At 39.1% G+C, this 24,197-nt stretch overlaps 2 protein-coding genes across 5 annotated transcripts in view; both read left to right on the top strand.

The window, feature by feature from the left end:
* The window catches only part of kansl2 (KAT8 regulatory NSL complex subunit 2), a 12,770-nt gene extending 7,150 nt beyond the window's left edge, over positions 1-5,620 (top strand). Inside the window, exons 9-10 of the mRNA XM_017435925.3 lie at positions 4,363-4,569; positions 5,109-5,620. Of these exons, the coding sequence (XP_017291414.1) occupies positions 4,363-4,569; positions 5,109-5,204 (303 nt within the window). The 3' untranslated portion in view covers positions 5,205-5,620. The remainder of the gene's footprint in view (positions 1-4,362; positions 4,570-5,108) is intronic.
* Positions 5,621-6,411: 791 nt separating this feature from the next.
* The window catches only part of nckap5l (NCK-associated protein 5-like), a 66,534-nt gene continuing 48,748 nt past the window's right edge, over positions 6,412-24,197 (top strand). Inside the window, exon 1 of one of the 4 annotated variants that reach the window (XM_037977011.1) lies at positions 6,412-6,610. The gene's annotated coding sequence lies outside the window, so the exon portion shown is untranslated. The remainder of the gene's footprint in view (positions 6,611-24,197) is intronic. The other 3 variants (XM_017435919.3, XM_017435917.3, XM_017435922.3) reach the window with 3 other exon arrangements.

Here is a 24,197-nt window from a genome sequence, read left to right as displayed (position 1 = left end):
TGGTACTTGTAGTGTGTGTGTTTAATTGATTTAGTTGTAAGTTTTTTAGAGATGTGAAACACGGGTGGTAAATAAGCTATTGTTATTTTCTGCTTGAGAGCTAAGTATATAAAGTGAGAATGTTGAATTGAATTTATATTGATTTATTTAAAGAAAGTAGTAAAGGTTTTACATCAACCTACTCCTTTACATACAGATAACTTTTTTATGTGGGCCAAAATGAATGACTGAATGAATGAATGAATTCCAAGACGACCGATTAATCGAGAAAATAATCGCCCGATTAATCGATTATTGAAATTATCGTTAGTTGCAGCCCTAGTATGTATTATATCTGAGTGGGGCTTATAATCTATTTTTTGATGCATCTTGATGTGGACACGGACAGTCCTGAATCCGTTTTAAAATGTCAGAAGTCGAATATTATTTAATGTAAATAACATCCTGCAAAATGTAGAACTGTGAAGTGCTGAAGTGAAGCACCCAGACGTGCACACAAGAGAGACGGCTGAGCTACAAGCAGCTCCTTCAGCATTAAAGTCCAGTGTGTTTCTACATCAGGGAGGAGAAAAACTGCTGGTAGTTGCTGTTCCTGTTAAAGGTAGTATCTGGGCTGCGACTACCGGTAGTTGGCAAACAGCATTCATGGAGGAGTCTCCAGAATGGCCATGGCTTGCTGGTTGGAAACAATCCTAGTTCAGTGAGACTGCAACTAAAAATTTGCTTGATATTTAGGGTTTTATTTATTTTTAACAATTTAGAGTCTCCACCTTCCCACAGTTGTAGCCCAGTGAGATACGGCCTCATGTTGCACCCTTTGGAGTCACGATAGGACCTCATCTTACTATGTGTATAAGATACTAACAGCAGAAAAGAGGCTAAGCCCAGTGATAGGTGGCTGTTTGCCGGCCGACTGTGATTTAGTAAGAAAAATGATTAAAGTTGGCAGGAAAGTTAAAAATATGGCTATTTATTATGGGATATTTTAAGATATTTGTGTCAAATATTTACACAACTACAGATTTACAAAAAGGCACTTTTGAAATACTTAAAAAAAAATACAATTACAATAAATACTAATTGTTAGCACCTAATTTGAATCCTAATTTCAGTCACATTTACAAATAAATTAAATTACCATAAATGAAAAAGTGCAAACAAGACACCAACACACGTCTCACATCAAGGCCAATGAATAACAACAGAGAACTCTGAAAAATAGAGAGGTACTGTACTGTGCTTTCTGTGGCACAGAGTGCATGTTGGATCACAACATGTAACAAAACAAAGCATATCTAATGCTGAATTTAATAGCATCATTTTACTGATAAACAAGGGTAGTATTTTCACTAAGCACAAAACACGCTTACAATAATGGGTCTTATAAAGCCACCCGCTGAATTTCGGCTCAACTAACCATTTTTGGTTAAACCCGATAATGTTTATTGTTGTGGCTCCAGCTACCTGCTAACTCCAGGTAGCTGAAGGTGGCTCGGCCTCAGGGCTCATTAGAGTCCCGCAGAGCTCCGTGAACAGCGTGTGGACCTGAGCGCGCAGTGCAGGCGTTTTTACTCGGCGCTTACATCCGTGCAGTATTCTCTGAAAAGACAGAGACAGTACGCTACTTAACCAGTGGAAATATGGTAAAAAAGGAGAGCAGATGGTTGTCACATCTAATATGGCTGCACGTATTCAGGAGGAAGAGCTGTTGTGTTTGTGGCTGTGATACAGAGAGGATGATTAAACTTAAAGTATTCAGTTGGACTTTTATTGATTTATTTGCTTATTTGCTTTAGTTGTGATTCGCCTATGATAGGACTAATATTTCTTCCCTCTGTGGTCTATAAACACTCCTTTTTATCGGCTGCAGCAGTAATCTCCTTCCGTGAGTTTTGAACCGTTTGATTATCTTTGTGATCTCTCATTAAGGGATCATACAAATACTGATACAGGTGAACCAGCTCCGCTAGAGCGCCGCGGTTCACGCCAAGTTAAAAAGCTAGGAGGTGCACAACCACACGTGACACTGCGTGGGAACTTCACGTAGGGGCGGGGACAGCGCGATTGTGTCAGTTGACACACGTACCCTCGCACGGTGATCTACGCTTAGATTTATACTTTTGGGGGTGCAGGTGGAAAAAAAATTGTATAAAAAATGACGTATTTTACAATAAATAAGCGAAGCTTAGCCTGTCAGGCCTGCCAGGCTTATAATACACTGGGGGAAACCCTGCTAACGACCTGTCCCACGCTCTGCAATGGGACCAAAACAAAATGGTGGAAAAACTAAAGAAAGCTGGTCAGATAGCGCTAACGTGATGCATGGACATCCATTCCCACAAATTCTTAAGTCACTGTATTCAGCATTTTGACTCCATTTTTTGTTAATTTAGGTTCCTCAATCTTGTTTGAATGAAAACTGTTTCATACTGCAGAGGGGAGCAAAATATGTAGGTTTTTTTTTAGGTTTGAAAGATATTATTTTCAGAATTTAGTTTCAGGTTTGATTACTACGTCAATGGAAAAACCTCAAACAAGAAGGTACTGAACAGTAAAATGAGTGAAACAAAAAGTAGCCTCTGACACCTCGTGTTGCGTCTTGATTTTCTTTTTAAACAACTTACTGATAGTACAAATAGCAAACTTTGATTCTTCTTCAGTAAAACGTCATGTATCTGTGATTGCTACTACAAATTAGTCATGGCACATTCACAGACTGGGGGAAAAATGTAGGATTTTTGATTGTCAGCTAGCTTGAAAAACTTGAAAAAATTTTGGGGACTTTTGTGTTTCAGATTGGCCAATCACTGATCAAACTGGTCAAGCTGAAAATTGGCCAATTTTATTCACTAGCTGTTTTTTTGACAATTGTCCCTCTTCAGAATAGTGAAGGGTATGATTATTTGAGATAATTATATTTATGCCTGTGAGATGGCTTCCTTTTTACAGTGTTTTTAAATTTTATTTATCCATGTATGATGAAACCCTTCAAGGTGGGGAAAAAAGGGGGTTTATTGTGTAACAAAAAATGGGTAATTGTTATAAAAATGAAAATAAATCTTGGATTGAAAAGATGAAACAAAATTGTAGGTCCCTTTGAAAGCATCTTTTTGTGGATTGTGGTTGAATTTTCACTCTGGCACTCTGACGGTGGTAAATCATGTTTCATCCTGCCTGCCAGGCTGGTTGGAGTTTCTGTTTTAGGAAGTCTTGCTATGTGCCGCTCTCGGTTCCTGAATAGCTTCTTCCTACATGTCTTTGGTTAGCTCTTTGCTGTTCCTTATTTGTCTTGTGAAATCAGTCTTATGTTGTCCTTTTTACTTGTTGCTTTCAGTTCCACTAGTGGTAAGTTAATGCTGACACTTTCTTACAGTTCCTGGTTTGCTATGAAAAATGGCCTGGTGCTAAACTGCATTTAATCTTTCATAGCCTCCACCAGCTGCTGCTCCAAACATTAGACCAACTTGCAGTAGTTTATGGTTCACAGATTGTGCTGGTGTTAATATGCTGAGTGTCAGCACAACGAAGTGTTTAAAAGCAGAGGAAGCATCTTAATGAGTGCTAACCTCAGATGCCGCTTTATCATTTAGGACCGATGCCTGCTTCATATTTTTTGCTTAAAAACAACAGCGTCTATGGTTGAAACTTGCGGTGAAGTTTGCTCTTAAGTCCTGCAGCTGAAAAACCCTCCAATGAAACAGAGGCTTCTGGTACAGAGACATGTGCTGCTGCTAATCTGCAAGCTGGGGATTTTTATATTCCTTCAGTTTCACCATTTGAGCAGGTCAACATGGAGGGAGACGCAAATACTCAGACAGTAAAACTGAGCTTGCTCATGACCATAGTTTCCACTTCATAATCCTTTCAAAATAAACTATGATGGCAGAGAAACGCTGGGATGTGTTGTCAAAACAAGCACACCAACTGGAAAAGGACTGTTGGCGTGTTACTACCAGGTGCTATTTATAAAGAAAGATAAAAAAACAAAGACTAAAAGAGAAGAGAGGTGGTTTTGACGGTCATATGAATTATTCAAATTATCCCATTTTAACTAGACTTTGCATGTTCAAAAACCACCACCCATTTCTAACCCCATTGTAGGAAGAAACTTGTTTCAGATATAATAAAAAGTGTTGCACTGGCAGTCATTTATTGGTAACATTATTAAAGTTTCTAAAACTGTCTGTGTAATACCAGGTGTTTTACAGTTTATTAATGTCTGCGTTAACAGAGTCCAAAACATCAAAATACAAAACTAAAAGCAACCTGAAATACTGTTATTCGAAATGATTTGTCTAAATGTAAACAGATCTTTCTTGGATTATTGTTTTAGTGTTTTATGACTGATTTTTCTGTTTTAAGGACCTGGATGTAGAGGGGGATGGGATGCAGGGTCCTCCGTCTCCGCTGCAGTTTGACACAGCCCTCGCCCTGGAGGACCAGACCATCAGAGCTATTGCTGAAGCACCAATGGACATCCTAACAGGAGAAGATCCAGACCAGGTGGACCTGGACACCTCAGGACAGGAGCTTTCAGAAAGAGACGTGGACGCCATCATAGATGACCAGGTTAACACGTAACATCTTCTGTATTTTCATCAGTAGTTGTGCTTAGAGACCCTTGAGACAGATCTGTTTAGCAGCACCCAGTCTTTATTTTTAAGCAATGTTTCTCCTGTGTATTTTTATAATGTGTACTATTGTTTTACTGATGGTGAGTTCAGTGACAAATCTATAAATAAACTTTTGGCTCCCCACTGAGAAACAAAATTCAGATGATACAAGGTTTGCTTTCCTGGTGGTTAAAAAACGATATGAACAGCAATTGAACTTTTCCCCTTTTTTGTTTAATGTGGGTCAAAGTTGTAATTGCTTCTGAGCGGATATTAGGAAAGAAAAAGCAAAAAAGGTTGAACTTTTTCTTTGAGGTACAGTAAATGCAGTGATATTTTTCAGCAGCACATTGTTTTTCTGTCTCCCATCTTGCGCTGCATGTTGGTAATTCAGCTGGTTTGACAAAAAGGCATTGTTTAACAGCTTCTTACACATTTATATTAAAGCTAAAAATATTCAATTTTAGATAAAAATGGTTGAATTTCTTCTCCCAGGTGGTAGTTGGAGGTGAAGAGGATGCCACTGACAGTTTGGTCCAAGATGTTGACACGGCTGCAGCCGACGGCCCTCAAGGAACTCTGAAAGAGTAGATCTCTGATGTTCCAGTGTAACCTTCACTTAGATCATCGGTTTCCTAAATGAGCTAATGAAAAAAACACTTGAACACAAGTTTATTTACTGAAAGAAAAGAAGAAACAAAGTCTAACATCCAGCCTTGTGGGTGTGCCTGTTTGTCACCAGAGGTCACTGAAGAAACTGAAAGCTCCTGTACCGAACGAGCCCAGACATGTTTCTGCATTCATGTTGTGAAAATATGAGAAACAATCAGCATTGTAGTTTCCTGCTGCTTTTACAAGCTGAAAAAGATGTTCCCCAACTTACCTTACATGCTGTGTGTCTGCAGCTTCTACAGGTTTAGTTTTTTGTTTAAAAAAAAAGTTTTAGTTATTTCCGCTGAGTGGTCTGTATGGAGTTCCATCCTAATAAAAATTTGTATTATAACAGATGTTTGTTTCTCATTACTCTTCTTACTTTGACATTTCAGCAGCAAAAAATGTTTGTTTTCATTCTTTTTTTTCACCCTAAAGGTTCACGTTGATACTCTTTAGTGTAGGTTTCTTCTATAATTAAAAACAATAGAAATTATTTAGCAAAGGTCTGGTGCTGTTATAAAGTCAGTATTTCCAGAAATAATTACAAGGAGCTCTTCAAAATGAAATGACTGTTCCAGTTGATTATTACACTTATGTGGTGACGATCCATAAACACTGAAACACCATTTTCACTATCCTGTTTACTCTTGCACAGCTTCGAAATAAAACATGCAAATTAAACACTGAAACGTTCAACTTGATTGTTGAACAGTGCAGTCTGACACTTGGTAATGGAGACAAAACTTTCAAAAAGAAAAAATAATAAAGTATGATCAATGGGAGTGACAGGCACGGGTGCGTGGTTACCATGGTGACCTTAATGCGCCACTTTGAGCAGCTTTGGTTCTCTTTGTTTCATTAAATCGCAGCCATCTCTCCTCTCAGACTGATGTGAAGTTATGTTGGAGTTTCGGGCAGTAGAGTTTCTTCAGACATTTTTCCAGTTTGTTTCATTATATTTATGCCCCCCCCCCACACACACACACACACTCACACACACCGAAAAAAAAAACACTCCACAGTATAGTTTGCTTCAAGCAGGACTCATAAATGTGTTTCACTGTGAAGACATTTTTGACCCAGTTGTGTTTTGGTGTCGGCGGCTGAGGAGGAGAGGGGGAAAAAAGGGAAAAGCAGCGGGGCGGGTGGTGCGCTTTGATGCGGTGACATCACTTTCTGCTCCGACCCGAACACCACCGGAGGAGGGCCAGGAGGAGCCGAACTGCAGCTAAATGTCCGCGTTTATCCGGCATGGTGCGGCGGACTGAGGTGAGCCGAGGAGGAGCCCGAAAGGTTCGCCGGACCGAGCCGAGCATGCTTTCTGCCGCAGCAGGACCGGTGAGGTAAAGTCCATTTAAAATGTCGGTTAGGTGCTAACATATCCTCCGAGTGGCTTTTGTCTGGAGAAGAAAGCTGATGGCGGCACAGCCGCTAAGTCTGCCGGGGAGAAACCCAGTCATGTTCGGTGTTCGGGTTCCGAAGGCCCGTCTTCAGCAGAAAGAGGAGGGGAAGAAAAGCATTTTACTAACCCGTCTGCCACCATTCTGCTGTAATTCAGCTGCTGTGCAGTCACTGCCTCACCCTGTTACTGATTTTAGCCTCGAAAGCCCGAAAGAGGAAGATTTAAAAAAAAGGAACGGAGAACCGAGAGGTTCTGGTTCCGTCCTGCAGCTGTGCAGAGAAAAGGCTGCAGCTTGGGATGAAACTGTGTCTCTAAAGCGACATGAATGATGCTCCACAACCACGCGGCTCAGTTTACAGCCAACAAACATCAGCTGGGTTGTTGTTGTTGTTGTTGTTTACAGGAATGTTCTGCGAAATAAATCCGGAGGAAACAAACATTAGAGTCAGGCTCTCTGTCCAAGGTGATTTAAAATCCTGTTAGCACTCATAATGTGATTGTTTTTCTCTTTGCTGTGAGTTTGACCTTTGCTGTGTAAAGACTTCAGCATTGTCTGAACATGGATACATGTGGCAGGGTTTAACAGCACATGGTTTTCCCTCTTTTTAATGAACAAGTAAAAGTAAAAGGTACCAACAGAAGTCTGCATCCCTCAGCTTTCTGCTGTGAAGGCCAGCGGACTTCTGTAACAACCTAAACTGACAAAATGCAGACGTTTAGACGTATAAACTGTATAAGACATGTAAACAGAACCAGTATCAAAAGAAGCATTGAAACTGCTGCCAGAGGCTCACTGGACTCACCGTGGTAACCACACACCTCTGGCTGTCACTCCCTTACAGCACTCTTATTAGGAAAGGCAGACAGAAACACAGCAGAAAGCAGCCAAAGCTGGGGTTTTTTTCCATTGTCCAGTCTCAGCACGACTCGGTTCGGCCAAATTCGACTTGGCTCGGTTTCGACACAGTCTCTGTGGTTTTCCAGATTGACTGATCGCCACCTCGACGTGGACGGGTCGCCATAGCACAACACTTACCTCCAAAGGGTAAATAAGTTAAATAAAGTCATAAATCACTCACCATTCTTTGACACAGTTTCTAAAATTGCAGAGGCCGAGTCCATTTGGTTTAGCTCCATGTGACTAACAACAAGCACAGAAATGTCTGCACCATGGTGTTGGTTTACGTGTTGGCATTTTAATGGATGCATTTATATATATATTATAAAATTTGTGGGAAAAGACTGTTTGCAGAAATGTTTAAATGTTTAGAGATGTATGTTCTTTTCTTTGGATCTGCCATGCTGTACTTTTGGAGTTAGTCTTCATACTACGGATGTGGACTGTCCCCTTAATACAAAGCTTCCTCCTGCACGTCCTCCCAACTCACTAACAGGCTGTCATGTTGTCAGTCACAGTGCAACATGGCACTTTTTGAAGCCTGAATTAACTGAAACCCTCCTGTGAGCTAAGAACAGGAAACTGGGGCTACTGTTGACACAGGCTCAACAATATTGCGCAATAAGAAAAAAAAAATATCACCAGCTCTCAGTCCAATTCATCACCTTTGGGTGTGGTGGAACGGGAGATTTGCATAATAAAGTGCCTAATAAAGTGGCCGGTGAGAGTATGTTGATGGTTCAGTGACGTAAATTCTTTAAACTCTGAATGGTGTTTCAACTGTGAAGTGTGTCTGAGCTGTAGAGCTCTACAGCTCAGACACACTTCACATCACTTGTTACTCTAAAATCCAGTTGTCGTTCATGGGGAATCTTTTGGTGTTTGGCATACATCTTACAGTCTGCTTCTACCGGAAGCACGCTATTTCTGATAGAGCTTGACAGTTGCATGTATTATTTGCATCTTTTTTTCCCCACAACTGCGGTAGAATTCAAACAGGTGAATCATTAGGTGCTCATGCACTGAAGCACCCTGAATAAATGTTCCTAAAAAGTAGAGTAATGGTAAGTACTTTTTAAAAGGAATTTACAAGTAAAAGTAATATAAAACTGAGTGTAACAAGCAAATTCAGAGAAGGTATGGTCCGATTGCTTGCTTGTTGACTGTGATATAGTAAATAGACATTGAATCCATCACTTGACTTTGCATTGCAGTTCTGTTTGTGTGAAAAAGATTTTAGATTGCTTTTGATTATGCACCTAATTCATGTAAACAGGCTTACTAAAGTTCTAGAAATCACTGAGTTTATTTTGGACCTCATAGTGTTCAACTTGCGTGCTATTCTCCTGACAGTAGTGGACAGGAAATGCGCATGAATTCGCATTTTAGTTTGCAGATTTGCATGAAATTATGATTGCAAATGCGAGTGTCTTTGTATAGAAAGATAAATAAAATGGTATAAGTGGAGCTGAATTTTCAGTCAGCCAAAGCCCAAATAATTTTCTTTGATTAAATATAACGATATTAGAAGACAGTTGTCAAAGAAAAGCAGGAGTCAGACCAGCGCCTCTGTAGCTTCCTGGGAGCGATGGATAGATGTGACAGCATTGTGCTTTAATGATGCTGCTTTCAGTAAATCAGACATTCTCTGAATGCTTTCCTGTCACGAGGAGCCAATTGTTTCTTTGTTTTCACTTCATGCAGGATTTTATCACCATTTAACACACGTGTTAGTAATGCCAATAATTTGTAGACCACTCAGAGATTAAACAAGATTTGAGATATCTAAGAAATTGCGGAGCTATTAAAGAGTCTCTTTGTTGGAGGAAAAAAACAAAGATCTGAGCTTAATGATCTGTGCCTGTTGGTTTGGGGCCAGAGTTGGGCTCATGCTGTTTTCATTGTCTCATCATTTTCGTTAACAAAGAACAAACTTTACTTCAGCAGAAATGAATGTGGAATGACTATTTGAACCTTCCTGATTCGGCTTGCAAAGATGGGAAGAATTAAGTCTGTAAAATATTTAAGTTTCACAGAAGATTTGCTGAAGCGCTCAATTAATTTTTTTAGTGTTTGCAGGCTGCTTTCTGCTCATTCTGATTCTTTCCCCGTCCACATTGTTGCAGTGTGCAGTTTGTTGTGTTGGGCAGATAAAGATAAACATTGTAGATCGTGTGAGGAGTCCACATACAGTGCCTTAAAGAAGTATTCATACCTCTTTAAACTTTCCTACATTTTGTCATATTATAACCACAAACTTCAATGTATTTTCCTGGGATTTTATGTGATAGACCAAGTAGTAGGGTAGTACAAGGGTAGTACATAACTGTGAAGTGGAAGGAAAATGATACATGGGTTTTCAATTTTTTTTTTTCCACAAATAAAAATCTATAAAGTGTGGCGTTCATTTGTATTCAGCCCCCTAAATCAACTCTTTGTAAAACCACCTTTTCCTGCAGCTCCGGCTGCAAGACATTTGGGGTTTGTCTCTACCAGCTTTGTACATCTAAAGACTGAAGATTTTGCCCATTCTTCTTTGCAAAACAGCTGAAGTTCAGTCAAATTAGATGGAGAGAGTCTGAACAGCAGGTTTTTAAGTCTTGCTGCAGCTTCTCGGATGGATTTAAGTCTGTACTTTGACTGGGCCATTATAACACGTGAATGTGCTTTAAGCCCTGTTTACAAGTGACCATTCTCCTGGAAATGTTAGAGATTTTTCTGTGTTGATTGAGGGAAAAGTTAATGTTTACATGGCACCCCTGTACCTGTTGAAGCCACTGTAGTTTCCATGCCAGGCCACTAGGTGGCGCTGACACGTGCATGTGCGCAGACACCAGCCTCTGGAGCATGGAAGCAGTTACATCCGAAATGGTGAACAGACAGATGTTAGTTTGGACCGACAGTAAGGTTGGATTGCCGCTACATGTTGAAAAGGGTGAGTAGCACAAACAGCACTCTTCTATTCATCATTGTTACTGTTGTTAATGTTCTCGTGCAGAAGAGCTGTTGACCGCAGCCATCTGTGGTGTGCATGTGCCATCTCACACTTTCCGGGTCCCTTTGATATGCAGCAGGGAGTATCTTAAAAGTTCCACTCTGAGACCTGGATTCAAAAAGTTTCAGTGTCAGAAAATCACAACAGATATGTCCCAGTGTCACTGAAAAACAGAATTGTGTAATCCGAGCCTTAATCTAACCCATTCCATTGTAGCTCTGGCTGGATGTTTCAGGTTGTTGTCCTGCTGGAAGGTGAGCCTCTGCAGGCTCAAGTTTTCAGCCTCTAACAGTTTTTTTTTCCAGGATTGTTATGTATTTTGCTCCATCCTTCTTCCCATCAACTCTGACAAGCTCCCCTGTCTCTACTGAAGAGAAACATCCCCATAGCATGATGCTGCCACAATCATGTTTCACAGTGGGGAGGGTGTGTTCAAGGGATGTGCAGTGTTAGTTTTCTTACATGTTCGCTGTGTTCCTACATGACCTGTGTCAAACTGAAACAGGACTTTCTGTGATTTTCTTTCAACAATGCTTTTCTTCTCACCACTCTTCTATAAAGGACAGATTTGTGGAGCTAATAGTGAATAATAGTTGTCCTGTGGACAGATTGTCCCACCTGAGCTGTGGATCTCTGCAGTTCCTCCAGAGTTACCCTGGGCTTCTTGGCTGCTTCTCCAATTATTGCTCTCCTTCCTGGTCTGTGAGTTCAGGTGGACGGTCAACGTCTTTGTAGGTTTACAGTTGTGCCAAACTCTTTCTATTTTCAGATGATGGATGGAACAGAGCTCTGTGAGATGTTCAAAGTTCGGGATATTGTTTTAAAACCTAACCCTGCTTTAAACGTCTCAACTTTATTTCTGAGCTGCCTGGTGTGTTCCTTGGTCTTCATGATGTTGTTTGATCAGTAATATTCTGTAACAAACCTCTGAGGCTCACAGAACAGCTGGATTTATACTGAGAATAATTTACACTCGGATGGATTCTACTTACTAATTAGGTGACATCTGAAGGTACTTGGACTACACTGGATTTAAGTTTCAGGTATCAGAGTAAATGGGGTGAATACTAATGCAGACCACACTTTTCAGATTTTTATTTGTAAAAAAAAAAAACAGTAAAAACCATATATAATTTCCCTTCCACTTCACAGCTATGCTCTACTTTGTGTTGGTCAATCACATAAAATCCCAGTGAAATATTTTGAAGTTTGTGGTTGTAACTTGACCAAAAAATTACGAGGGGAATAAAATCATTTTCAAGATACAGCACATCAAAAAAACATCTATTTTAAATCATGATCTCATTAATTGAACTGGTTTTTCTGAAAATTTGCTTTTGACAAGATAATTACTAAGTGTTTAGTCTTTTTAGACCTATCATAAATCTGGACAAATTTTAATGAGACTTGTGTGTTACGTTGTTTAGGATCATTGCCTCCTGAAATGAAACAGTTATACTGATAATTACAGCTGCGTGTTATAATTACTCCCTGTTGTTACTCTGCTGATCAGGACTGATGTGTGGCTTGTTATCGACTTTCATGGCTGCACTTCAGTGCTTAACAATATCTTCTGACTAGAGGTCAACAGATGATTCGGATGCAATTAGTTATGTCCGCACATACTTTGCTGATTTTCAAACAGGCATATCTTTGGATAGTACAGCGTTGCAGCTACTGTTGATAGACTGAAACCTGTGACCAGCACCCCCCTGTCTATCAAACAGCTACAGACTAATTGGTGGAAAATTAGCCACTAAACTATGCAAGTGATTTATGATTTTAAAAAAATAAACTTTTGAACAGAAGTTTATTTTATTAATTCCTGTTATTAATCCAGTCAAATTAAATAATTAAAAAACAGCAGTTTTGGTCCTCTGTCGGCTGAAGTGTCTGTTTAATACGAAAACATTTACTACAAATGCAATTAATATGAATCAAATATTAATTCAGTAAGTTACATGTTTACTTATATTATTTACTCAACACATCAGTCACCTGAAGGAAACCTGGTTGTCTTCCAGAGATCTGAGACAGGGACAGAGGTCCACCGTCCAGCAGGACAAACAGCCTAAACTCACTGCTGAAGCAGCACTCCACTGGTGTAGGGAGAACCAGGTAAAGTTATGTTACATGAATCTAAAGACACAAGACTCCCCAAATTCCTCTTAAATTTCAGTTCTAATGCAACAAAACTAACAAAATGCCAAGAGGAGTGAATATTTTTACACGGTAACTGAAAAGCCTTCTTTCACTACTCACATATTATTCATTTAAAAGTACAGACACGGGGTGCTGGTGAGCAGGATATGGCGTAAGACTTACTTTTCAGAGCTCCAGCAAAATCCGTAAAAATTACATTAAAAAACAGCATTAATCACGGTAATATCAGTCAAAAAACTGGAGAGAAAACCTTAGGGTCATAAATAGCTGGACAACCCGAACAAAATTATCCTGAATGGCAGAAAAACTGCAAATGTGTAGATACTGAAGCAATGCTAATGCTGTAAGACCTGCTAGGACCATGAGACAGCGGACAACTGGCGTCACGGACCCACCGACAACCACTGGAACTGAAGGACCAAACATGAGTAACAAAGAAATGAAAGCAGACATTTTATCGTCACTGAGAGGAGAAATCGCTAAAGTGATAAGAGACAAACTTAGCACTAGCGGAAGATTTTCAAGCTATAAGATCCGAACTGCAAGCGGTTCGTTCCGAAATTGCTAACAGCTCAAAGACCTTACAAGCTGAAGTGGATATTATAAAGGCTGACGTTCTGGACTTAAAGGGTAGCCTATCAACATGGTCAGACGAAGTCACTTCACTACAGTCTACTGTAACAAGCTTACAGAAAGAAATGTCAACGCTCAAAGATAAACGTGAAGATCTGGAGGGGAGAATGAGAAGGTCCAATATCCGCATAGCGGGCATTGAAGAACACCCGGGCTCCAGCTCCCCACAAGCTGTGGAAAAAATCATCAAAGAAGTTTTGCAGATGGACCGAGACATAAAGGTAGACCACTCACACCGCACACTCACCGGGAGAAGACCCACGGACCGTGGCAAAGATCCTGAGGAGAGCCCAAGTTACGGCTCCGCTCTCTTACAACTGTCACCGCGTCGCCTTCTTCCCCGACTACACGGCCGGCTAGCCAAAGCAAGAGCCACCTTCACGGAGGTACGGAGGGTGCTGTGGAGCAACAAGGCCCGTTACGGATTACATATCATAATGAAGAAAAGGAGTTCCTAGACCCCAAAACAGCCATGGAATACGTCCGGAACAATATTACCCCAACAGAGACGGACGAATTGAAGACACATTGTCCGCTCATAGAGACAATAATAATTAGAAAATATTTTCATTGTTATGGCTAACTTTCACACATTTTTCTTTGTAAGTTTTATGAAGATATATCTATAGCAAATACGCTGTTTTCCTTTAGATTCCTTTTTTTAAGGTTTGCAAGAGCTTGTGCAGTATATTTGAAGCTTACTTGGCTATATTATTTATTTCAATATGACTTTTGTTTATTTCCCACCCTATATACATATCTAAGCGCACCTGCTGCACAGTCTCATTCAATCTTGGCTGTGCACTTTAGCGGCTTACTTTAGCTGCTGGGGACTATGTCCCAAGTACTTAAACATAGTATTTACCTGTTCTGTGTTTTTCTAGTTTTGATCCCTCTGTTCCACAGAAACACTGCGAAAACTATTTCCACAAACTTATTTTCTTTCTGTTATTATTATCATTTTGCATCATTACTTGCTCATATTCATTTTGTTGAGACTAGAAATGCTGGATACAGTTGTCAAAATTTTGCTTTATCCCTCTCTATGTGGCTCTGTGTACATTGTGTACCTATATTCCTTAGACCCCACACAAATAAGACAGTGTTATGCATAAAGGGTGTGTTGCCATTCATGATATATTCTGAGATGTCAAAACATAGATCATATAGAGCTAATTGGTGACCCACTTAAAATTGTAATTTATAATGTAAAAGGACTCCACAATCCATACAAAAGAAAGAAAATATTGAATCAATTAAAACAAATAACTGTCACATAGCTTTTTTGCAAGAAACCCATCTATCTGATACAGAGCATGAAAATTTAAAAAAAATCTTGGGCAGATAAGGCTTTCTACTTATCTCACTGATCAAGGAAAAAAAAGGGTGTTGTCATACTTTTGCACTGGCAGATTAACTTCACACAGACATTGCTAAATAGAGATACAGAGGGAAGATATGTATTTGTTAATGGTACAGTTGATGGCATAGAAGTATCGCTTGTAAATGTGTATGCACCCAACACAGATGCACCTGAATTCATAAAGTCATTGTTTACGGTAATATTACAGCACAGTACCGGGCTCCTGTTACTGGGCGGGGACTTCAACTGTATTCTGTCACAAATATTGGACAGATTACCTACCCCAAAAACCCCACTCTCTAGAATGAGTAGGATGCTTAAGTATAGAGACAGGAATTGTAGACTTATGCCGGAGCAGGTTTCCCAGAACTAAAGACTTCACTTTCTACTCAAGCAGGCACGCATCCTACTCTAGGATCGACTTTTTCTTTACCCCAAAGTCAGAGCTGCGTAGAATAGTAGATATAGAAATATTTCCTATTACTATTTCTGACCATGCACCTGTCTTATTAAAATGGGACATAGGTCACAGGCTAACATCTAAACAATGGAGGCTTAACACATCCCTACTTAATGACAAAGTATTCACTGCATTTATTACAGAGGAGCTCAGGACATATCTAGAAACTAATATATCTACAGAAACAACACCTCTGATAATATTGGACTGTGCCAAAGCATTCCTTCACGTCCGCGACAAAAAAACAGAAGAATGCTAAACAAAAAGATTTGGAGGACAAAATTAAAGAATTAGAGATTAAACATAAAAGACACACTTCAGCTAAAATCATGAAGGAATTAAATGCAACCCGCAGACAACTAAACAGTCTATTGTCAGATAAAGTAGAGGGCAACTTGAGGTTCAATAATCAAAAATATTATGAATATGGCCAGAAGGCTAGTAGGTAATTGGCATATAGACTGAGGAAACAACAGTCCTCCAACATGGTTCATAAAATAAAATCCTAAGAGACTGTTGAGACAAAACCTGACAAAATAGCAGAGGCCTTTGCAGAATTTTACAAATTATTATATACAAATACCGATACTTGTAATAACAATCAAGAGCTTACGGATTTTCTAAATAACATAAAATTGAACCACTTAACGGATGAGGCGGCTTTGAAATTAGATCAACAGATTGAGGAATGGGAGATCAAGCAGATAATTAAATCGCTTAAAAACAACAAAAGTCCAGGCCCAGATGGATTTGCCACGACTTTTATAAAACTTTTATAGATCTTCTGGCTCCCTTGCTATTAAAAGCATACCATCATGCTTTAAAATCCAAAACTATGGCACCATCTTGGACAGAAGCCACCATAGTAGTAATCCACAAAGAGGGCAAGGATCCTACAGACTGCCAGTCCTATAGACCTATATCACTGCTGAACACAGATCTACGCATACTCACTGCAATCCTAGCAAGACGACTTAACAAATTCATCCCCTAAATCATACACCCTGATCAGACAGGATTTATTGCAGGCAGGTACTATGCTTATGATCTAAGGCGCTTACTAAACCTAACAAGCGTTCAAAAGGAAAAAAAGCTTGAATCAGCAATCATATCCTTAGATGCCCAAAAGGCGTTTGACAGAGTGTCCTGGAAATACCTAATTCATACTCTGAAACGTTTTGGATTTGGTCCACATTTTGTTGACTGGGTGCAAACACTTTATTCCTCTCCACAGGCAGCAGTTAAAGTTAACGGCTTTAGGTCTGATAGGTTTCCACTAGAACGGGGTTGCAGACAGGGGTGTTCGCTTTCACCCCTTCTGTTTGCCATTAGTATTGAATCGCTAGCTCAAATCATTAATCATGATGCTAATATTAAAGGGATAGAAATGAACAAGTACACAAAATCTCATTATATGCTGATGATGTATTATTGTATCTGGTGGAACCTAAATCAACAATCCCCCAACTAAAAGAGCTCATCTCTCAATATGGATTTTACTAAGGCTACAAAATTATTATAGAAAAAAACGGAAGCTATGGATGTAAACGGCACAATTTCAGATACCACAAAATTACAGAGTGGATTTAAGTGGCCCAAGAACGGTATCAAATATCTGGGTATTTATATACCTCCATCTCTATGTGACCTTTATGAGGCAAACTATAGCCATTAAAAATTATCTGGAGTGTTGGGATACACTCCCTATTTCTCTGATAGGTCATGTTGAAAGTATCCATATAATAATAATAATAATAATAATCATCATTTTATTTAAAAAGCGCCTTTCAGGACACCCAAGGACACTTACAAGAATAGGCGAATCAGAGGACAATGTGCGAAAATACAGTTGAAAAGAAGCAGACATAAGTAAAAGTAGAATTAAAACAGATGAAATTAAGAAGGATAGGCTAATCTAAAGAGATGAGTTTTCAGAGCAGTCATGAACGCAGAATATGAATATGGATGTTCTACCAAGACTACTCTATTTATTCCAGATGCTGCCTGTGGAGATTTCCAAATCTACCTTTGACACCTTAGATAAAATGATAACTGGATTAATTTGGCAAAAAAAGCATCCCAGAATCAGACTAAAAACTCTGCAGTTATCTAAACCCAAAGGGGGCCTTAAACTCCCAAACTTAAAATATTATTACTGGGCTGCACAACTTAAACCCTTATTAGTATGGCTACAGAATAGTACGGATACTCGATGGCTGGAAATAGAGGAAAGCATGTGCTCAGTACCACTACAAACATTACCCTTCTTAGATGCTCCTGCAAAGGAAATGTCAATCTGGACAAAAAACACCCTCAAAATTTGGAACAAAATACAATTGGTTTTTAAGCTATTAAAACAGATCTCACTTTTATCAAGTATAGAATTTATGAAGCCGTTTGCACCAAACAATTTAGATTCTGGGTTCAAAAACTGGTCTAATTATGGACTATCTCATATCCATCAATTAATTAAAGAGGGAAATTTCAAAACCTTTGAGCAGGTGAAAAGTGAATTTGGTCTCCCTAATACGGACTTTTATAGATACTTACAACTCAGAACCTTTGTGACGACACACAACAATTTGACTAAACTTCATGAACCTACACCTATAGAAAATTTCCTAATGGACATACAAAGGGGAAAGGGAAATAAAAAAGTAATCAGTAAAGTATAGGACCTGTTTCTGTCTATGAATATGCACGATTCCACAAACAAAGCATAAATGGGAGACTCTATTGCAGGAATCAATACCAGGGGACACATGGGAAGAAATATGTTCTGGAGCACAATTAACAACAAATTCTAATACATGGAGAGAATTTAAATGGAAAGTATTTGTCCGTTTTTTAAGAACGCCAGCAATAACTAGTAGAATGGGCCCAACACAACCCAGCTCATTCTGGAGAAACTGCGGGACGCAGAACGCAAATCACATGCATATCTTTTGGTCTTGTCCTAAACTAAGTGTAGTTTGGGAGGAGATTTTTGAAGCTCTCAAGGTAATTCTCTGGAGAGATGTTCCGAAAAAAAACCCTGGTGGCAGTTTTGGGAGCAATACCCGATGGAATAGACAGGAAAGGTCATAGATATCTTCTAAATATCTTGCTCACAGCAGCTTTGAAATGCATAACTATCAGATGGCTGAAGCCAGGGCCTCCTACATATAACACATGGATACAAAAAGTCTGGGACATTTATTTGATGGAAGAAATCACATATTCCCTGAGGCTTCAAAAAACAGTTTTTAATATAAGGTGGAGCCCTATCATGCCCTTATTAATTCAGTGACACATTTACAGGATTGCCCTTTTGCACTCGCTGTATAGTCTTGGGTCGGGTTAAAGTACCATTGACCATTTTACCTCAGAGGGGATTTAATCATGTGTTTTGTATTTATTTTATTTTATTCTATTTGTCTTTTGAGTTCACTGTGTTGTTGTATATTCATTATTACATTTGTCAGAACATTTGCTGTTTCATCCTCTTTTATCAAGTCATAATGCAGAAGATACGTGTCAGTAAGAGATAGAAGAATGTAACTGTGGAAATGTATTGTTGCTAAAAATAAATAAAAATAAAGTTTAAAAAGTACAGACACAAAAGAAAATCCCTAAGTAAACAGGGATACCAATGAAAATGAAAACTATGGCAACAAAAGCTTAAACTGAAGTAGTTTTAGAGCTGAATGGGGCTTTAAGTTTCACCACAGTGTAAATGTGTCATCTACCTGTTGTAACTGTAACAAATACCTGGTGTGTTTTTGTTTATTGATCCATGTAAGCAACAGAACTGACATCCAGTGCTGGAATGATTTCAGACGCGGTTTGTCTGGAGCAATATTTGGTAAGAAGCATGCAGAGATGTGAACGTCTCATCCTAAGATGTGTGCTCAGAGTTTGGGGCTGGTTCTGCTCTGTTCTCACTGGATAGCTCTTATGGTCTCTGTGCCCTTGTTTGGGCTCGATTGAAGTTTTGTGTGCGCCCAGTCGCAGTGCAGCTTGGAAATTGTGTTTCCACACTGCGCTGCATTACATCATGAAAAGTCGAGCCAGCGACTTATTGGAGTGTAACGGGCAGTTTAAGCACTGGCTTCGCCTCTAATTGTTCCCAGATGTTCTGCATGCGTTCCTCTTCCACATCTTGTAGCAGGCAGTCCACGCAGACGCCACATCTGTTCTCAGAACTTTATTACTGAGAGGAAACGTAGAGTGGAGTAAGCGTTGAATTTGGCTGTTGGTTTTGTTGACTGGTTTTTTGGGCTTTAAGTTATTTACTAGTTGTCACAGTCCAACAAGAAGAGCAGAGTAAAAAAAAAACCAAGCAATAAGTTGACTGAAGGTTAATCAACTTATTGTTTAAAGAAAGCATTCAAGTTCATCATTGTAAAAGTACCAAACGTTTCCCAGACGGGCATTTTACTTGTGATGAGTTGCTGTTATTTATCTATTTATTTACTTAAAGTTTACCTTCAAAAAAGACGAATGGGGCAGTCAAATCAAAGAAAGCACAGCAGAAATTAATGTTTTGAGTTTGTCACATCACCGAAAAATGTGGTATTATCTGCTTTGTCAAACATGGAGGAATGAAACTATATAAACTGTATAAAATTAGGTTTCAAATTAAGAGAAAATAACAGTGTTTTTATTGCTGTGAACCTTAACCTAATCCACCAAGAATAAGTCCTTTTTCTGAGCTGGGTTTTAGCTCCTCCTTATCTGCAATACAACATTTCTTTTGTCTTCACAAAGTGAGCCCAGCTCTTCATCATATTATCACCTGCCAGCGAAGGTGAAGCAGTAATAGTGTGTATGTGTGTGTGTGTTAATTTGTCATGTTTTTGCCTGAATTCAAGTATGCCATGGGGGTGTATGCAGGGGACACCCTTACATATAACTATGAACTCTAAGAAATCTAGGTGTAGGGTTAAGAGGCGGGGGGTAAAATGGGATTCATCCAAGTTGCTTTAAGGCCAAATCCAATCTCACCCTTTCACCCTTTGACCTTACATTTCAGCTCTGCCCCTATGTTTTACACATTCACGTCAGCAGGGTTTCCCAATCCTATTTATGATGGATAGGGAAGCCCTTTTAAAACTGAAACTTTGTAAGTGGTGTTTCTGTTCAAAATCCTATTACTGATACTAAAAGTATTGTAATGTCTAACTTGATGTGTACAGATGTATTATTGTCAGTTATTTTAAACAAGCTTAAAAATGTCTCAACAAACTTTGAGATGTCTAGTTTAGTGTATTTCGATCTGTTACAGTTAGAGTGATTGTTGTTCTTTAGTAACGAGCATTAACTAATTGTGTGAAGTGTGTTGCAGGCTTGATAAACAGTTTTCCATGACGTACATGTGGGCATATTGACCTGTCTGTTTACATAAAATGACGTGGCAAAAACTGATGATACGTCAACCTCTTGAAGGGGCATTTTGTTGTTCAATGTGACTTCAAACCAAGGACCAAGTTGTACTGGTAAAAGCAGGAATAGAGCTGCCATTAGGAAATAAGATTTAGTTCATCTCTGCTGGGTCGTTGAGATAAATTTAGACTTGTCCTAGCAATGATCTAGCCAACAAATAGATACAACAAAGTTTTCAGCCTTTCAAATAAGTTTAAGCTGTTACTTTCTTGCATTCATTAATATGTTTTCTTGCCAACTTGAATTTGATTTTCTTGGACTAGCATAATTCTCCTTTAATATGATTGGACAGGAATGCTTGTCTGTATATCACATCATTTAAAATTTTATTTTTTGGATGAATGAGAAGTGCTATGTGAGAAAAATGTTATGGCAGTTCCCTTCAGAGCACAACATTAAAAAGAAAAAATAATGATTTTTTTTTTTACCATTTATTTGTATTTTAATGGATTAAATGGCAATAGATTACAAGAGTTTATTTTTTGTGAAACGTGACGTCTTCTAATATCTTAAACATAAACTGTTGTGTCTGGTGTCATAAAATGGAGATAAACACAAAATCCTCAGAATGTTTGCCTGCAACTTGTCCTAACATGTAATGAATAAATAGTAATTATTATTCTTTTTAATAATTAGTTAATCAGATCAATATTTCATCCCATTAGAGTCATGTTTTATGGAGGTGACTTTGCTTTTACGAGCCAACATGTGGGTTTTACGACGACGACTAACCTTGAGCATTTGAAAGTATACTAAGGGTTAGTCTGGTTGTGAAATGTCTCGTTTTTTAGGCCACAGTTTGTGGCTTTACCTGGAATGAAAGACCAACAGGACAATATTTTAGTCAGTTTGAAGTCTGATAGGGGAATGCAGACTGGTCAGACCCTCCTGTAGCCATCCAATCTCCCGTATACTCCGCTCCCTTTGCATAAATGGCTTTGCTTTGAAGATGGGACTGGCTAGGGCTGAGAGCCCACCTTATCACCTAACAGCTCAGCCCTTTATCAGCCCGCTGACTGAGAGATGCAGGCAGTGCTGTTACCATGGTAATACACCAAAGGCATTTCTGGAGCCTGGATTAGCCCAGCAAAATATTCATCAGTTACCCCACAGAGTTGATGTGATACGACAGAGCTCCCAGCAGGAGGCAGAGCCGGCTGGGAGCTCTGCAAGACACCATCATCATTATCATCATCATCACAACTGTTTACACGCGCACAGTAGAGATTCTCACATCAAAGGAATTATCTCAGCCCACATTGTTTTCCCACAGTTGCTTCCCTCCCTTTTCTCCCTCTTCAGCTCCCATCTTGGAGTGATTTACATCCACATCATTAATAGTATTATCTAAAGAACAACCTCCAGAATCAAACTTGTCCTGTGAAATATTCATGACAGAATATGTTGGAGAATCCCGATAGCCTTTGAAAGAGCCTCTTGTAAATGCAAAAACACTTTTGAAATCCACCTTACAGGAATCTGTACTCATGCAAACACTGAAGCTGGAAATATACCTCTTAAGCTGCTGCAGCTGTAACAAACATTCAGTGATTCAGTCCAGCCAGAGAAAATATGCCTTGGAATGTAGCTTAATGAAAATCTAACTGGGTCACTGCTTTTTGTTTTTGTGGTCAAAGAAATGATTAAATACTTGCAGCTTTGTTTATTTATTGTGCAGAAGAAATTTGAAATAATGAAGTGTGACCCTGCATTACTAAGAGGTAGAAATAGAGGATTGCAGTGACAAAAGAAGGTTTTGTTTTTTGTTCAGGATGTCTTCAATAGTTTTCCTTTCTGTTGCTTTATTGATACACTTCTGGAGTCTTCAACAAGGATCTCTTCATGTAGCTCTCCTTTCTGTTGGTCAGACTGAGAAAAAGACGTAGATGATAAATGCCGCTGACTCCTCGTGAAGTCAGGGTTTTTGTGGCTGGTGAGCAGATGTGGCCAGATGTGGAGAAACTGGCCATCACCAAACTACTCATGCAGCTTTTTTTGTCTGGTGTCATTGTTCTCTGAGCACCTCAGACAAAAGCTGTTAAGCCCTGTGCACACAGGAACACTGTCTTTCCAAACATCTTTTTCCTCGCGAGCATGGCACTGTTTCTAGAAATGTTTTCAGCCACACAGAAACACAGAAAACAACCCAAGAGCAGTATTAATTATGCCAGGCCTGTATGTGACGCTGTACCATTGCCACATAAATATACCTGAAACAATAAAGAATATGTAGAGCAGATGCTCCAAACTGAAAACACAAGAAGAAAAAGACAAGATGGTGAATATAAGATTTTTACTGAATCCTTTTTTGTGGACTGACCACAAAGTGGAACTCTTCGTTTGTGTCACATTAAACTGATATTGACTGGGAGTCCAAGACTGCAGACATGATGGACAATTTCAGGCAGAGATGGAGTTTTCCTCATACTGTTCAAAGGGTTCATGCTAAAATATTTATATGAAAGTGTCAATCTTTTAAAACTCATTTACATTTTTTAAAAATGTATACTTGCTTTATATTGTTTTTTTCTGTAACATTTATTTTAGTATTGTTAAGTTAAAAAAAAGTAATAACCTATTTGGCCTTAGATTATTTGGTGTATTAGTTTTTTGTGCTGCTCCATTTAAGGCAATTTTATTGCTCATCAGCCTTGTCTGTTTATTGAAGTAATACAATGTATATGGTTTTGCTGTAGTTGAGCAACTGGCATCTCAACACAAATAAAAGCATGTAATCTGTCATCATTGGGCTTGTAGTTTAGGCTAGAGGTGAGTCTATGACATAATTTTCAAAAGGTTGCATTTAGGCTGTCCACGAGAATGCAACAGTGACGTTTAAGGATTTTCTTCAATCTGGGACATAATTTATGAAAAATACTGTTTAAGAGTTCCTAAAACATTGTGGATGCAAGGCTGAAATATTAAAGCTAGATTTATACTTTACAAGAAGTTAAGAAATCTGCTCTCTCTGACACGCCAGAGAGACGTTCTTTTCCGGCTGGGTATTTTATACTCCAAGAGAAACCCCACTGTCAATCTCCAGGAAGCCATTCCTCCCACAGTGCACCATTGTGGAACACCGGCAGAAACAGATGGCGTGGAAATCAGCTTGATTTGTTACATGACAATCACAGAGATGAAATTTGTTCAGTTGTTGGAGGAGGAGGAGAATAACATCTTATCAGGATGTTGGCTGTCGTTTTTAAGACCGTTGAATCTCACCATTCGTTCAGCAGCACCCACACACAGCATGCTGGCCTCTGCACAGGACAAATTAGCGGGCACACTTCGATTATTGGATCCCAGAAGCTAATGTTAGCTCCCAGCAGCTAATACTACCAGTATGATTGTGGCCAATGTTGGGAAACGGTATGTGGCATTTTCTCCCTTCCGAGGAATATCACCTGTGGCGGCTTGTGGAGTTTTCTCCAGGGGGAGCTATAAATCCAAAATAGACATATACCAAAGGTTTTGGTCTCAAACCAGTGTATTTACATGAATTAAAACAACAAAAGCAACATTATAATGTACATATGCATAAGTGCTTCCTGAACACCAATACTTACAAAGACGGAGGTCTCCCAAGGCAAAA

This window comes from Kryptolebias marmoratus, linkage group LG8 (genome assembly GCF_001649575.2).
Source record: "Kryptolebias marmoratus isolate JLee-2015 linkage group LG8, ASM164957v2, whole genome shotgun sequence".
In the NCBI taxonomy this organism is placed as follows: Eukaryota; Metazoa; Chordata; class Actinopteri; order Cyprinodontiformes; family Rivulidae; genus Kryptolebias; species Kryptolebias marmoratus.
Note: the sequence above shows the minus strand (reverse complement) of the source record. Positions and strands in the feature narration are given on the sequence as shown.